This window comes from Gopherus flavomarginatus, chromosome 2 (assembly GCF_025201925.1).
Source record: "Gopherus flavomarginatus isolate rGopFla2 chromosome 2, rGopFla2.mat.asm, whole genome shotgun sequence".
NCBI classification, from domain to species: Eukaryota; Metazoa; Chordata; order Testudines; family Testudinidae; genus Gopherus; species Gopherus flavomarginatus.
In genome coordinates, this window is record NC_066618.1 from 24,759,723 (window position 1) to 24,776,315 (window position 16,593).

Genomic DNA, 16,593 nt, shown 5'->3' on the forward strand with positions numbered 1-16,593 from the left:
AGCCAAAGGGAATCTTTTCGCTGACTGCAACTGTAGCTGGATTGGATTGAGCAGTTTGATACGGCCCATGGATATTCAGGTTGAAAGAGCCATAATGGGCAAGCCAGACCACCACCGTACATCATTGCAAGATAGATTTATTTCTTCCTAAAGCATCTCCCCTGCCACACCCCCCAGCCATTTAGTGGAAGTACTGGCACAATATAAAACCTCCTATTCAGAACAAGTCACTTAATTCATTTGGTGGCTCTTTGATTGGGGTAGGTGGCATTTTTTTTCCTATCAGTAAATGGTGTGTAATTCATATGAATACACAAAATTGTTGTGATTGCCAATGTTATTATAGGATATTGGAACCAGGAGAGGACTAGTGTGTGACAAGATGAAATTTGCTATTTCTCTTTGAGGAAGCAAAGCTTATGTTGTCCATAACATCAATTTTAAAGCCAGTGCAACGGCAAGCAGGCCTGGGTACTGCTGCAGAATGAGAAAATGGGGTTTCAATGTTTGGCTTGTACAAATTTACTATGTTATTCAAAAATAACTGAGTAGCACATTTAGGAAACGTTCCACAGGAGATTCCTGCAGCAGCTCATCGTGTGCATAGTATGTTTTCTGTGTGCACTTCTCATACAGCATTGCAGAAATGTAGCCTCCTTAGGACCAGGATTTAAAGGCTTTTCTAGACTTTTTGGCCTTTGCTGGTTTATGTTATACCTGCCAGTCAAGGTGCTAACAACAGTCAGCAAGCACAATATGATGTACACGTGTTCCTCAGCAGTGCACAATAAAGGGTCATATTCCTTCAGTAAATATTCCAGCCCATGCAGCCTCATGTCCAAGGCAAGGCAGATTAGCTACAATATGGAGAATCATCCATTTTTTCCACCCACTGGTTATAATAGGGCAACTCTTCATTGTTTCTGGCTGGAAGAGGTACCCATCTGGTAGGGGATTCTAAAGGCAAAGAGGTGTTCATTTGGTTTGGAAAGCTTCCCTTTCTGTTTTATGTGCCTCGAAATATGTTACAACAAGACGGCTGGAGGATATGCGGTAATCCCTGCTAGGTGTTAAACGTAAAGAGCGGGTTAAGGTTATTCAGTTCTAACCACACACATTCCCCCCAGCCTCATTCACATTTTAATTACTTCACTTCCCCTTCAGTACATAGTGGCTGCTGACATTCTTATATCCAAACAGTCCTTGGTAAAGCATATTTCAACACCACCAAGCAGGAGCAAGACTAGCTCTTGGAGAACCTCGTAACCACCACTCAGCTGAATCTAGTGAACCCAAATCTAGTGAATGATCCCCATTCAATTAGACTTGGATTGTTTTCTTTTTCAGTTAATATTAACAAAAAGAAAAGGAGAGAGCAAGGTTTTAGACAAAGGCCCTGATCCTGAAGATCTTACTCAGGCACAACTCCCATTGAAATCCCTGAGAGTGCAAGGCAGTGAGGGGAAACAGAGTCAGTCAATGAAGTTTTTTCCTTTAGGGATAATGCATATAAGAATAAATCAAAGCAAATTAATAAAAGTAAAAAAAACAAAGGAACTCCCCACTCCTATGACCCAGCACTTCCTTCCCATAGGAATTTTCTCCCATCTCTACACACCCAATGTAAAGCCCTTCCTTCAGCATCTGTGCAAGAAGTGGGAAGCTGAGCTGAGGTTAACCCCATGTTCATTGGGGACCAGGTCATGCCCCGTGTACCAGGGAAGTTTGCACTGATCTCAGGATTGGTCTCAGCAGTTGCATATTTGCTAAATCACCTTGCTCCCAAAATTACCAGCACTCTAAAGTTCTTTCAATTCACTTTCTCATTCATCTCTATATGAAGAATAGAGGCTGCTTACTTAAATTGTCTTCATCTTCCATATTGGTGGCACCAGGACTTAAATACTTGAAGGGCGTGATGAAGGTTGACAATATGCTTACTTTTTCTGGAACAAAAGGGGAAAAAATAGGAAATATATTTATAAAATCAGGGTTTCACCAAAGCCAAAAACATTCAGATTTTCATTGTATTCTTTTCCTCATATTGGCAAGTCTATTTTCATAGAATTATAGAGATATAGGACTGGAAGGGACCTCGAGAGGTTTTCTAGTCCAGTCCCCTGCACTCAAGACAGAACTAAGTATTATCTAGATCATTGCTGACAGGTGTTTGTCTAACCTGCTCATAAAAATCCCCAGTGGTGGAGATTTCACAGCTTCCTTAGGTAATTTATCCCAATGCTTAACTACCCTGACAGTTAGGAAGTTTTTCCTAATGTCCAAACTAAACCACCCTTACTGTAGTTAAAGCTCATTGCTTCTTGTCCTATCCTCAGAAGTTGAAGCTCAGTAAAGTCAGTGTTGTTTTGTGAGCAGAGTCAGTGAGTTTGCTCTTCCTATGGGAGTATTTGATTGAGGTTTTACTCTAATAGGATCTTTATTCAAATTTGTCAGCAATGTAACTGTCCACACAGTATTGGCTGTGGTAGCGCTTGCCTCGTGTGTCGATATAATGCTGCTAGAGAGTATTGTGAAACAGTTTTCATTGTGACTTTCACCATTCTATGCTGATTAAAGGAGATTGGGAGTTGGGACAGAGGGCTGCTATTATTTCTCCCTGGAGAAAAAAAAACAGCTAATAGGAGTCAATTGCAGGAATAGGGTTATAGGAATTGCCATAATTGGATCAGACCATTACTTCATCTAGTCTAGTTTCCTATTTCTGACACTAGCTAATAGTAGCTGCTTCAGAGGAGGTAGGTTTCAAGAGCCTGCTAAAGGAAGTTATAGAATGACCCACCTACAGGGAAATTTTCTTACTGAGAGGTTGACTCATACCCCAGTGCATGAAGGTTTATATTTCTTCCCTAAATCATATTTTTATTTTTGTAATCCTTCCTGTTGTGATTCTGGGTGTTCTTATTATCCAAACAAACATCCAGCCTTGTCTGAATCCTGCTAATCCCCATAGTCTCATTTATACTGACTGCTATCACTGGCAACCTCATCATATAATCCCATTCATAAATTTATCAAGCTCCATCTTAAAACTATGGCAACTGGGCACTTTCAATAAAAACAACATTGCTATGCTGAGAATCTCTTTCCATATCCGTATATTGGAAAAGAACTTTTACTAATAGAGACACATTAAACCTGCTTACATTGCAGATGTGTATGCTATTTAGTCAAACGTATCAAAGCTCATTATTCACTGAAGCATCTACAGTATTATAATCAATGGTGCTGTACACCATATTGGGCCGTTTTACTTATATCTTGTACCATATTGTTTTGAAATTCACCAAAAACTGAATAATGAATAACTTGGTCTAAGTAGGCCTGGAAAATAGTTTTGAATGTGAACTTCTCTTTTGAGAGGAAACATTTCCTAAACTTTTATTTTTCTTAGTACGAGTTTCCTTGAAACATAAGGCTAATAATTTTAGATATGATTCCTTGTTTAGCTACCATTCCACAGTGTATTCTGACATACGAGTCTCTTTAAACTCATTCTGTTGGCTTGTCAGCCTTGTTTTGCCTAGGTTTGCAAACAATCTTGTCTCATATTAAAAGGTGTGATCAGACTCCAAAATAAACTGCATATAGACATTTGTAACCAGCAAAGCTGCTCAACTCAGCTACAAGTACAAGATGACTGTTCTTTCTTGCTTTAAGAGCACTAAACAGTCTCTCCACATAAGAATTTTCAGTCCATGAACCTTTTAGCCTATGTTAATTTATAATTTATAATGAAACATCCAGCTTGAATTGTAATTTCATTAAGGGATTGCAGTGATGTGATGAAGTGAGAGAGTAAAGTTCACATGCTTTAGCCAAGAAACTTCCCCAAATGGAATAATGTGTGCTGAGGTGTTACTCTGCTTTGTGATATCAGGGAGAAATGTGATATTTCTGTAACACACTCACTTACTGTGTGAGATCCTGTCCCTCTTTCTGGTCCCTGGCCCTGGTGAAGCTAAAACCTGCTGGCATTCACACCTGAGTCGAGTGAGTAACTTCTTTAACTCAAGAGGTAATGGCTTGTGCTTTCTGCAGCTGATCCAAAGCCCATTTGTGTTGAATTCTCTGATTTGATCTCCAGCAATGAGTGTGATGCTGTATATATGAAGAAACGGTTCATTATAAAATGCATCCCTGCTGAGACTTAACTCTGGTGGACCTCAGCCATTCAGGACCAGCTTGCCTAATAGAAAGGATGGCGTACACCAAATCAAAGTGCCTCCACTGAGAATAAAGGCTGCTTCTTACTCACAGCTAATGGAGTTATTCCTTTAGCTCAGGTACTAAGGGCATGTGACACTGATGCTGAAGATTCTAGGTTTTATCCTTACTGATGACAATCATGCCAAATTATATGTCCCATGTCTATTCTAGAAAGCTCTCTTTCTGCGATGCTGCATTCCTGAAGCTGCAGCCCCTTTAGTTTATAACTCTGAATCTCTGCTTCATTATTATTTGTATTGCAATAGCACTTAAAGGCTCCAGTCACAGAGCAGGACCCCACTGTCCTAAGCCCCATCCAGTTGCACTGGCTAATTCATTGTATTTATGTAAGGGTTAAGTATAGTTTTCTAATGCATTATTATTATATGAGACAGCATTCTGTGACACCTCTTTTGCCCAAGCATTTGTTTGGCTGATGGGCCTGATTTGTAATATAACATGAAATTCCACATTTTATTTTAATAGACCCCTTAGCCATCTCAGATTTCTAATATTTTTTCCCCAAAGATCTTCCTTGTTTCTTCACTTTTGCATAGCTGAAAACAGAGCCTTACTGCAGTGGTTTGTGACAATGCCACCAATCTTAGAGCTGCCGATCAGAATGGAAGGATTAATTATATCACAGATACAACTTGACCCCAATTTACACAAGAATATGGTTCAATCAATAAAGATGATAAAGATTAGAATGTAGGATTTAAACCCATTGGCTGAGGAACAGAAGATTTACTATGTGTCTGAAAAAGAAGAAGGGGAGGTTTCTTGAATGAAAGATGTAAGAAAGGAAGGGTTGCTATGTGCACCTAATGCAGACAAATTACTCAGTCTGTGAAGGAGGAGGAGACGGATGGCAGGATAATTAAATTGAGGTGCTTACAAGGAAATAATCTGTTTGGAGATATATCTTACGGTATGATCATGCACTTCCAACTCTTGTAAGTTATTGCCTATTACCATATATGTGCCATGTAACACTAATTTAGGTTTATTGTCAATGGCTAAATTCAGTATTATTCTTGTTTATTGTTTCTAAACAACATTAGGGGAATTGGGCATTCACACTTTAAAGTCCTCATATATTTTAATGTCCATCACAATTAGTCTTATCTCTGGCAGTTTGAAGAAATCTCATGAATAAGAATAAAGGAGGCTGCTGGATCTGAAAAAGTATCTTGGCTCCCCAGAGAAATACCATTAAAGCTTCCTATCTTTTTCCACTTTCTTCTGCTCTTACTCGTCCTTTCAAAGGGAGACTCAAGATCTGCAAGCACAAAATTTGAGCTCCTATTTTTACTTTAGGTTTGTCTGTAAAGCTGATGTAATTCTTTATTTTTGAAAGAAAAAAGAAAACTAACTTTCCTTTCCTCATAGAACAAAAACAGAATGCAGCACCAGCAACTGAACATTCATGAGAGTCCATAAAATAAGTTATTTACTTGCATTAGAATAAAACCTAGAAGATCCTTGTTATGAGTTGGGTGAAACCTTGTTATGGGTTGAGTCAAAACCTTATTGAGATTGATAGGTGTGACCTCACCCTTCAATTAACATAACTTTAAGGATAAATAGCCATGTAGACATATCCAGTGTGACCTTGGGGAAAGCTAGGGAGAGAACTTTTGGGTCCCTTGGGCTAAAGAGGCTTGGGGCTTTAAGCTTCTGTTCTTGGTTCCTCCTGCAATTGAAAAAGCAGGACTCTGTACATGGCTTATAAATAAACAAGGTTCCATCAAAGAAATTACTAGACTCCATCAATTTTTACTTCCAAATGTAACATCCCTATTTCCCCAGACTTTAACTGGCTGCTCAGGTCAAACAGGGGCAACCCCAGAAATGAAATCAGGGTCCCATTGTACTAGGGACTGGGCAGACACAGTAAGATACAGTCCCTGCCCCAAAGCATTTACACTGGGAATAGACAAAAGAGACAAAAGGTGGGAGGTGGAATGCAGACACAAAAAGGTAATAAGACTTGCCCCATGTCACACAGGAAATCTGGGGCAGAGCCAGGAATAGAACTGCATCTGCCACAACCATCCTTCCACACAAAGCTAAATGACTAAAGCTCTTGTCCAGGACCTTAACCACACAACCATCTGCCCTCTCAGTGTAAATCCCATGTGCATGGCAAGATGGAAGAAAAAACAAAAAACTAACAAACCAAACCAAAAAAAAAAATTATTTGGGAAAGAAAGCAGATTTCAATTTCCTCAGATTTCTTGAGAGATATTTCCCAACAGTAGCAGTTATTATTTTTTTAAAAAAATCATGCAAACTGTTTTGACAACATCCTTTTAAATTACAAAAAACAAACCAAAAACTATGAGCCAACATTTTTTTTGCTTGTTTGAAAAAGACCAGCATTTAATCCAAACTTTTCATCAGATTTTAATGTATCACAAAGGGCTGCCAAACTTCTGCTAGATTCTGTCCTTTTGCAATGTGGCTTTTGCCCTGTGGTTTGTCGATCCACACTTCATAAATACAGGCTTAGTGCTGAGCCAATAAGATGAGGGTTAGAGTTATAGACAGTTGCAAAGAATGTTATCATTTAATGGGATATTGTCAACCTGAATGGTTTCACAATTAGCTAATTTAAAATAATTCAATTTGTTGACAACTCAGCCTTTAAACAGAATGATCTGATATTTTTTAAAGTCATATCTTTAAAAAAATGTGTAAGGGTTTTGGTGTTTCCCTGAAAATCTTTAGAAGCCACTTGCTGGTGGCCGCAGGACTGAACACATCAAACATATTCCCAACCCATCAGTCCTTATTGACCCTTCCTTCCTTTCCTCTCGGCACATGCCTGTCTGCTATCTCTTCCGTTTCAGCCCTGTTGTTGCCATTGTCTAGACCTATTCCGAGAAAGGTTGGATAACACAAAGGATAAGGCACAGTTGACTGATCTGCACTAGAGCTTCCATCTTTGCTAGCACTGGTTGGAAGTTTTAGGGAAAATTTTAGTGTAGATACAACCAGAGATGTATAATAGGTTGTGCTTTAGTGACTCAACCCACATTTGGTTAGATTGCACTCAAACTACACCTCTACCTTGATATAACGCTGTCCTCGGGAGCCAAAGAATCTTACCGTGTTATAGGTGAAACCGTGTTATATCCAACTTGATTTGATTCACCGGAGCGCTCAGCCCCGCCTCCCTGGAGCTCTGCTTTACCGTTTTATATCTGAATTTGTGTTATATCGGGAGGTGTTATATCAGGGTAGAGGTGTAAATGCAATGATGTGTGGACCTCAAGATCTTCTTTTTTTTCTGTATGATGTCATTGTACCAGTTGAGCAAAAAGTTGGTTGCAGGGTAGCATTCACACTCTTAACACAGCCGCACTTTTAAAGGGTATCACACAATATGGCATGTGTGATGCTGGCAGACCAAGTGCCAGCTCTTGCCAAGGTTGTAGGCGCCAGCTGAGTACTGACAAATTCATAGCTGGAAGCCAGACCAGCTCGCCTTTTCAAGACAGGAGTCAGACTTGAAAAGATATGTTAAAGCATTTTATAGAATCTAAATGCTAAAGTTGCTGCATCCTTAATCTTATTTGTAATGTCTGTAATCCCGCTATAAGGTATTATGAAAGTTTTGCTTTATAATTGTAAAAATACCTGCTCTGAACTCGTGAACCTCGGCAGGAAGAGTGGGTCCCCTGCTCATCAATAAGGACTATCAAGACTAAATGGGCCATTGTAGGACAAAATCTGTTGATTGTCCCAAGAAGTTATGTGCAAGAGTCCCATTGGATTGAACTCTGGGGGAAGGGCAGACAAAGATGCTCATAAGAAGAAATGGTTCTCTCTCTGATGTTTGGACTCTCACAACGCCTGGAGCTAAGAAACAAAAGAAGAGATCCCCAGGGTCAAACAGGGTTAGCCCTAAAAGACATTCAGTGAATGGATTAGTACATCTCTGTCACCTTTTGGAACCACAGATTGTAATTCATCTGCACTTATATGTTGCATGATTTAATCTATAAATTATTCTCTCATTTCTTTTTCTGAGTTAATAAATCCTTAGTTTGCTATAGGATTAGCATTGTCTTTGGTGTGCGATCTATAAATTGATGTGGGATAGGTAACTGGTCCCGTGGCACTGGGAGTAACCAGAATAATTTGTGATTTTTGGTGTAAGTGACCATTTATCACTACATCCAGCCTGCTTGGGTGGCAAGACAGACTGCAGTGTGCAAGGGGACCATCTGTGACTCCATGGTAAGACTTTTACAGTGATCCAGGAGTTCACTGGGCTGGTGAAATCTAATTATAGAACATATCACTTGTTTGGGGTGTCTGCTCTCTTTTTTCATGGTCTGCCCTATGGTTGGCACTGATAATCGTGAATCACGCCAAGACAGTGTGATCTTCAGAACTACTGTGACCCCCTCCCAGGGGTGCAAGTAAGCCAGTATGGGCTGGTATGGGGTACTGGTAAGAAGTGGTCACTGGTACCAGCCTGTATGCAGCCAACTTTAACATCGCTGCCCCTTTTGTTTCCCCCCCTCCCCACTGGCAGGGCTCCTGATGGAGGGTGTGGGGGCGGGTAAGGGGCAGCTGCCCCAGGGCCGGCGATTTAAAAGGACCTGGGGCTCCTGGTTGCCACTGCTGTGACAGAGGCAGGGACCCCGGGCCCTTTCAATCATCGCTGGAGCCTTGGGCGGTGTGGGCCAGGCATCAAAGATGGGTTGGCTGGGGGATGCTGACCTCCAGCCCCACCCCTCTGCCTGAGGCCCTGCCCCCATATTGGTAAGTGCTTAATGTTACTTTCACCCTGCCCCCACAGGCAGTAGAATGAAGGTAATGGGAGCTGGGGGCGGGGTCAGCACTTCTAAAAAATCAGGCCTTATTTACCTAAGCAGAGAGAAACCTGCTCTTGCCTTGAGGCAATAAGGGAGGAATGGAAACACACTGCAAGTTTTACTCCAAATCTCCCTAAGTATTTGGGAGCTAATCTCCAAATGGAAATTTGTGGTGTGCTCTTTTGCTTGGCAGTTAATGACCACTGTTAATAATTGTGTTTTAAAATGTGACTTTTGAATACACAACAAGGATTAGACAGATGGCTACCAGTAGTTTGCCAGTTCAGCATGCTTTACAGAATTAGTTCCATTTTCATATTCTAATTGATTACCATAAGCTACTTTGAATGTTGGAGATTTCTTAAATAGGATTCTTTTAAAAAACACAATTTGGACATTAAAAACCATACCGTAATGCATTCGATTCACACGGAGTATGAGATTAGTGGGGATGGGTCAACTTTGATACAATAAAGTGAACTCAGCTGTAAAGCCCCCTGAAGACAGCTGATAACTTTTTGCTCTTAACTTGCACATGCAGCAAATCAAATATTCACATTGCTACATTCATGTTAACCTAGACTTATTTCTGAAAATAAAATAAAATAAACCCACACACCAGGAGATGATTTCATTCCTCTTTTCTGATGTGTTCAGTCAGTTCAGACTTGAATGAGCTAATAGTGATTGACAGAAAGAGCTGAGTCCTTACCAAAAGGAAAAAAACCAAGAGGAAACTTTGCAGGAGAAATAGCAATCTCTTTTAAACTTACACTGCTTACTACAGGAGGCTCACAGCTTTCTAAATTGCAACTTGCATAGCCACCAGAATGCCTCTCTTATTGCAATGGGAATTTCACTCTGTTTTCTAGGTAGGGATTGGCATCACTTGGCATTGATCTCAACCTTTAAATTTGAATTCAGAACCCCACTGTTGAGCTGCAAGTTGTTCTGTATGCACTGCCAGACTGTGCCCGCAGATTGCTGCAGTAAAATCGCCCAGGTACCATTGTCTCACAGACACTACATGTAGCAGCTCACCACGTTATCCTCTTTTAAATATATCTTTAGAACTCACCTTTACTGCAGTGCCTACAAATCATTGCCATTTAGTACCAGTCAGACTGCTGTCTTTCTGTTACCATTGAGACTACTACTGTATGCACCCACACCTCTCTTCACTGTTACCTGGTCCTTCCCTTTGCTTGTCTGCTTATTCACCAGTTGCACCTTGCTAAATCCTAGATTGAGATCTCTCCAAGACAAGGACTGTGTAATTTGTTTGTACAATTCCTAGCACAGCGAGTCCCTAAATCCCGCTTTGCAGTCCCTAAGTGCTAGTGTAATACACATCATTAATGACCATAATAATATGACCAACAAGTTCACAGTCAAGCTCATAGAGGCTGAGAGAGAGACAAGTAGTTTACTCTGCTGTCCCATACACCAAGTGGTCAGAGAGTGGAATTTAGCAGCAGCTGAGAAAGAATGGATTAACCCTTTGAGCGCTACATCTGACACACGCACAGGGAGTGCGGACACAAAAATTTGGGTTCCATGCAAAGACTTTAGAGTTATCGATTAAATTAATGTCCATCACATTCAGAACAAATAGAAGGAAAAAATTCCCCTCACAGAGCCAGATTCTGAGATGCCTCATACCACTGTGCAAGGACAGAATACGCATACTATGCCTGGAACACCGGGGGAGATGGGTCACAGCATGTGACAACAATAACAGCCATGGCCAGTTTTGTGTATGTCGCAAGGTTCTGGCCTAACAAGGGATTGTGGGTCAAAGCCAGGGCAACATCAAGAGGGTTCTGCCCAGAGACCGTGTGTGTATGTGATGCAGCCAGATAACATTTGGGCTACAAGCTGAAATAATGCACCCTTCATCATATGAGCATTGTCTGTGTCTCTGCTGCCCCAATGTACCAGCCAGTGAAGATGGGACCCTATGCCTCTGAAACACGTGCACGCCTCTGAAACTGGCAAATATGGTTCGCAGATAATCCTGTCCTGTGACTGACATGTTTTCTGGCACTTATGTGCTGGAATCAGAGCACATTAATATAGGAGCAACTGAATAATTTCGGGGGATTCTTCCAGTATTCAATTATAAGCACTTTTTGGTATAGAAAAGTGAGGGTTGGCCCATAATATATAGATAACCTGTGGAATTCACTGCTGCAGGAAATCAGTGAATTCAGTATTGAGTCTAGATCCTTATAGCAGCTCCTTCTCAGCTAGTACACAGGGTATGAGTGGGGAAAGATGGCATGCCTAGGACATCCATACTTCCCTGGTAATCCCTGACTGACATGATGCCTTGGGGATACTGGCAGCCAACGCTTATTATGCTCTAACTGGGGTTGATGGATCAACCCAATGAAAAATAGCCTCTGCACTGCATTGGTACAAAGGTGGCTAGAAGCCAGTTTGCTATCCTTGCCCTCAGACACACTGAAAGCTGCTTGGCAACAGCTGAGAAGTTGGCCATCTGTGCATAAATTTGCTCAAGATCTGCTTTTAATCATTAGTTTTTAAATCTAGCGTATTTGCACTGATTTCTCACATTTGCTGAAGAGATGCGAGAACTGGAGGGAAATCTTTTCCAGGAGGTGATAAAGAAATACAAAGCAGGTTAACGCTGGATCTAGAAGGGAAATTTCCAGCTCAAGCAGATATACCCATGCTAGCTCTGATTGAGCCAGTGAGCTAAAATGAGCCATGTAGCCATGGCAGTGTGAGCAGTGGAATGGGCTCACCACCCTGAGCATGTACCCAGGGTTTCAGATTGGACTGTTCTGTCTTGCCACCTATCCAACAGCAACACTGCTATTTTTAGCACGCTAGCTTGATTAGAATGAGAGTGGCTATGTCGACCTGAGCTGGAAATTACACGTCCAGGTCCAGTGTAGACAAACCCTCAGTGACATATACTCTGCTGCCCTTTGCCTAGGACATTTTTCTCTGGAAGGAAACCAAGGAATTTTGTGAATTAGGAATGGAACTTTATAAAAGGTAAAATTCATCAGCTGTGATGTGTTTCCCCCTCTGCTTCAGCAGGGATATGAAATTAAGACATAAAACAGCAGAACACATTTTTGTCTCATCTGGTTATCAAAGGGAAGACAAACCTGTGGCACATTTTGATATTCAGCATTTCAGGGGAAGGTTTTTGACTGTACTAGGAGGGCTCCCTTTCAAGTCAGAAGTTAGAGGATCGAATGCCAAAGCTGTGAAGGTTTCCTATGAAGTAGGGGCTAGAAGCTGTTCAATATGCATCACAGTGCATAAAAGGGTCTATCCTCTCCCTCAGCTGGAACTCCACTTTGGTCGATTGAATACAGCAGTTTGGTGTAAATAAAAGGAACTGTTGCTTTTTTATTGATGTATTTGGTTCTTTGAGGAAGGGCCTATTTTTTTGTTCTGTGTTTGTGCAGTGCTTAGCACCGTGAGGTCCTGGCCCATGACTGGGGCAGGTAGGAGCTACTGCAATACAGATAAGCAACAGTTTGTTGTATGACAGTGCTGTTAAGAACATTAAATGTATAACTTCAAATGGCTTGGAAACAGGTAAAGGAACAAAGCTTTTTACCTCTGGGCTTCCAGTCCTGTCCATTAAGGGTCCAATTAATGATGCTGTGCTTGGCTGCTGACAATCATGCGGCTAATGTCTTCAAATGGGGTTTCTCTAACGACCTACAATGTAGACGTGGCCAACTTCAGACTATGTCGCATAACCTTGATGAGTGCCGGCTGAGTTACTTTGATGGCAGGCTACTGGCTCTTCACCTGACTGATAATGCTATCAAATGGCTGGGCACACTGTATACGCAGAGAGAGGGCCAGATTTTTTAAAATATTTAGCCACCAAAAGAAACAGTTAAGCACCTAGTGGGATTTTCAAAAGCACCTAGGCACCTAAAGCCCATGGGAGCTTTGGAAAATCCAATTAGGTGCCTATCTACATCTTTAGGCACCTAAACACCTTTAATAATCTGGCCCTACAAAGCCAAAAGTTGTTACCATCTGAATAAGCGGTTGGATAATCTATGGGAAAATCCAGCCCCTAGTAGACAAGAGCTGCCCTATACTCTGGCTGCTGTTCAGCTGGCTCAGATGGTCATTGGAGGATTCCTTTTTGCTTAGAGGAATCCTCAAGTGGCAGAGACATGCCAAACCCTCCTGAGGCAGGGAGTGGGGCTGGGGAACAAGCGGAGCGGCTGGAGTGTTGCTGCACATCCTGGTGTCAGAACAGTCAGCAGCAACTAGACTAGCTGCCAGACAGTCTCAGGAGCAAGGGGCACAAAAGGAAACCTTTGCATCCCCTCGACTTTCTTTCACTGACTGCTATTTACCTGCAGCTGAGGCTCTGGGCCCTGGTGTCTGCATGACAGGAAACCACTACTGGCACCTTGGCCTCAGCTTCGGGCCATGGACCAATGCTCATTCACTGTGTGTTCAGGATAGCAACCAAAGAGGATGGAGCTCGGCTGTTCACAGTGGTGGCAGATGACAGAACAAGGAGCAATGGTCTAAAGTTGCAGTGGGGGAGGTCCAGGTTGGATATTAGGAAACACTATTTCACTAGGAGAGTGGTGAAGCACTGGAATGGGTTACCTAGGGAGGTGGTGGAATCTCCATCCTTAGAGGTGTTTAAGGTCTGGCTTGACAAAGCCCTGGCTGGGATGATTTAGTTGGGGATTGGTCCTGCTTTGAGCAGGGGGTTGGACTAGATGACCTCCTGAGATCCTTCCAACCCTGATATTCTATGATTCTAATTAGGAGTTAGATATGCAGAAAGTGGAGACGCACCACAACCAAATCCTGCAAACAATCCATGATAATCTGGAAAATGGAATGTACAAATATGACTCAAAGTGTAGAATAACTTCAACTGGGATATGCTTTACTGATTAAATCCCCTCACATAATGGGCCCCTAGCCAGTGATTCGAGAAGACTAGCCAAACCAAATACCGACCACAATAAGAAAACTATTAACTATACAGCATTTGGAATAGTATTTTTTTTTATGATGGCCTGTCCTGCAGTTCTTATCATTTCACAGAATGACAAAGGTAGTTTTAGCAGCAGTTTCACCATATGAATATTAATAGGCATTTGAGTAGACAAATCTCAGTGGCTATACTTCAGCCTTCCATAACAGCCATTCCAAACGCCTTTAAAATGAAAGGCCATTTACAGAATGAAACACATTGCACTGTGAAATATTAGTTTCTTATACTTCCAGTAAACAGCAAAGTAAGTAAAAAGCACAATGTGGTAGATGGATTTTCTATCAGAGTGTGCTGCTCTATTAAATTCTACAGAAATCAATCTGAAATCTAGTTCAGCCTAGTAAAATTAGATCTAAAACTATTTAATTTTGTTTTCAGAGTGTTTTTCTCTTCTGATGCCTAGCCTGGGGACACACAGAGATAAAATACCCTGCATTACTATCAGTGTATGTGTACCTTCGTCTGCATAAGGATTACACAGTATTAGGTATTTTCTAAGTGATCTGACTCTGGCTGCAAAGTGGCAGTTTACAAATAAGTTTTTGAAAGGTTCTTACCTTATTTGAGCATTCTTTTAAAAATATTTTCCTTTTGCATTCTGTGCAGCTGAGGAATAAAATATGGCAAGTGAGCATTTTTTTTCTTTTCCTTTTAGGGGGCAGACCCTTTCTAAAGCAGACAGAGCATATGAGCAAACAATTGTTAAAAAGCCATCACTGCTCCAAACTCTGCAAGCAAGAGCCATGTCATGAACAGCAAAAGAGGGACAGTAGCTTTATTAAACACATAAAAAAGGGGCATAATTAACACTACTTAATATCATTTGATTGTGAGCCAGCTGAATATCAATCAGTGTTAGGGAAGGGCATCTGTATATACAGAGCAGGCAAATCACTACATAATTACCCTACTTGTGGTAACTACTTTGATCAATGTTAGGGTTAACTAGGCTAATCTTGGAATCTCTTAGTCACATGGTTGTGTTGTCACGCAAATTTGCACTGTCTGCATTAAACTGCTTTAGTTAAATTGTTTCAACCTCCTGTGTGGTCAATCTTAATTTGCTTTAACTGTGGCCAGGGCCAGCTCCAGGCACCAACAAAGGAAGCAGGTGCCTCAGGTGGCCAATAGAAAGAGGCAGCACGTCCGGATCGGCGGCGGCGGCGGCACTTCAGCGGCTCAATCAGGCCGCTCCAGATCGGCAGCAATTCGGTGGCAGGTCCTTCACTCACTGTCTTCCACTTTGGTGGCAGCTCTATCGGGTTCATCTTTTTTTTTTTTTCCACCTCTTGGGGTGGCAAAAAAGCTGGAGCTGGCACTGTGTGTGGCTTATTTCAGGCTACTTTAAACCTGTTCCTAATCAAATTAAACTAATGTGAAATAAGGCTGCCTTAAACTGAAATGAGTGTCCATGCAAGCTTTTAATATCAGTTTAACTAAACTGGTTTAAAAACGCATCTTAAGCTCAACCAATGCAACTCTGTGTTTAAACAAAGGCCATGTCTACACTACGGAGACTAGATCATCAGAGCTATGGTGCTGTCGCTATGCTGGCAAAGCCCCACAGTATAGATGCAGCCTACAGCAACAGAAGGGTTTTTGTCTTCTGCCTATATAGCTATGTCTATGCTAGGGGTTAGGTTGGCATAGCTCTACTCCCAAACCTGCCTTCCTGGAACTATAGGACAGTTCAACAATAAATTGATTCCACAGGCAATGAAACCCATTCAGAAGGCATTGCTCCAATCTGCAAGGACCACCACCACTCAGTCGTTCCCCCAGGATAGCCATACTAGTTCAATTCTAGACTTCCTCTCAGTCTGTGTGAACGACATTGTCTTTGACTCATTGTAAACTTTTTGAAGTAGGGACCACTTCTCATTTGATGTGTATAGAGCCTACACTGATAGCACTCAAATAATGATACACATAAAGAGTAATAATAAATGGGGAAACAAGAAAACACTCCTCAGATAAATGGTGAAGGAGCAGACGGGATGCATTTGGAGGGAGAAGAGGCACCAATTACTCCATGTGATTGGGTTTACAGACCCCTCACTAAGATTAAAGGAATTATGGAGCAGCACTGGGCTAAGAAGGCCTCACCTCTCAGCAACTGTACAGCATGCTCCAAATGGAGGACCTGCTTAAAAAGTAACTCTGGCAACCAAGCGGGAGAGAGTGAAGGAAAGATTGTCTACAGGAAGGAAACCAGTTAGTACCTTCTTGGACAGAGGAATTCACAGAGGAAGGACATGGACTGCGGGTAAGGTCCAACCAGGCATCCAGAGCCTGACCCCTTTTTTTTCTCTCCCCTTCTCCCTGACAAGGGGGAAATCATTGAATACTCCAAAAGGAGCTGGGAAGCCCCAGCTGACTATCTGAATCACTGAGACTTCTTAAACAACCCTCCATGAGAATGGAAATAGAAGTTTGGAGCATGGTCACAGCCCAAGAGAGCACTAATGGGTGAGACGGGAGAGTAGGAAGTGGTCATGGGAAAGC

The 16,593-nt window shown here is 41.8% G+C and overlaps 1 protein-coding gene across 3 annotated transcripts in view; it reads right to left on the minus strand.

Moving 5' to 3' along the window:
• ADARB2 (adenosine deaminase RNA specific B2 (inactive)) overlaps window positions 1-16,593 on the minus strand; it is a 442,068-nt gene that overhangs the window by 156,325 nt on the left and 269,150 nt on the right. For 2 of the 3 annotated variants that reach the window (XR_007772813.1, XM_050942240.1), the window contains exon 2: window positions 1,860-1,946. The exons of the other annotated variant lie outside the window; for it this stretch is intronic. Coding sequence is in view for 1 of the 2 variants with exons in the window: in XM_050942240.1 (XP_050798197.1) it covers window positions 1,860-1,946 (87 nt within the window). In the remaining variant the exon portion in view is untranslated. The remainder of the gene's footprint in view (window positions 1-1,859; window positions 1,947-16,593) is intronic. 3 annotated transcript variants of the gene reach the window in all.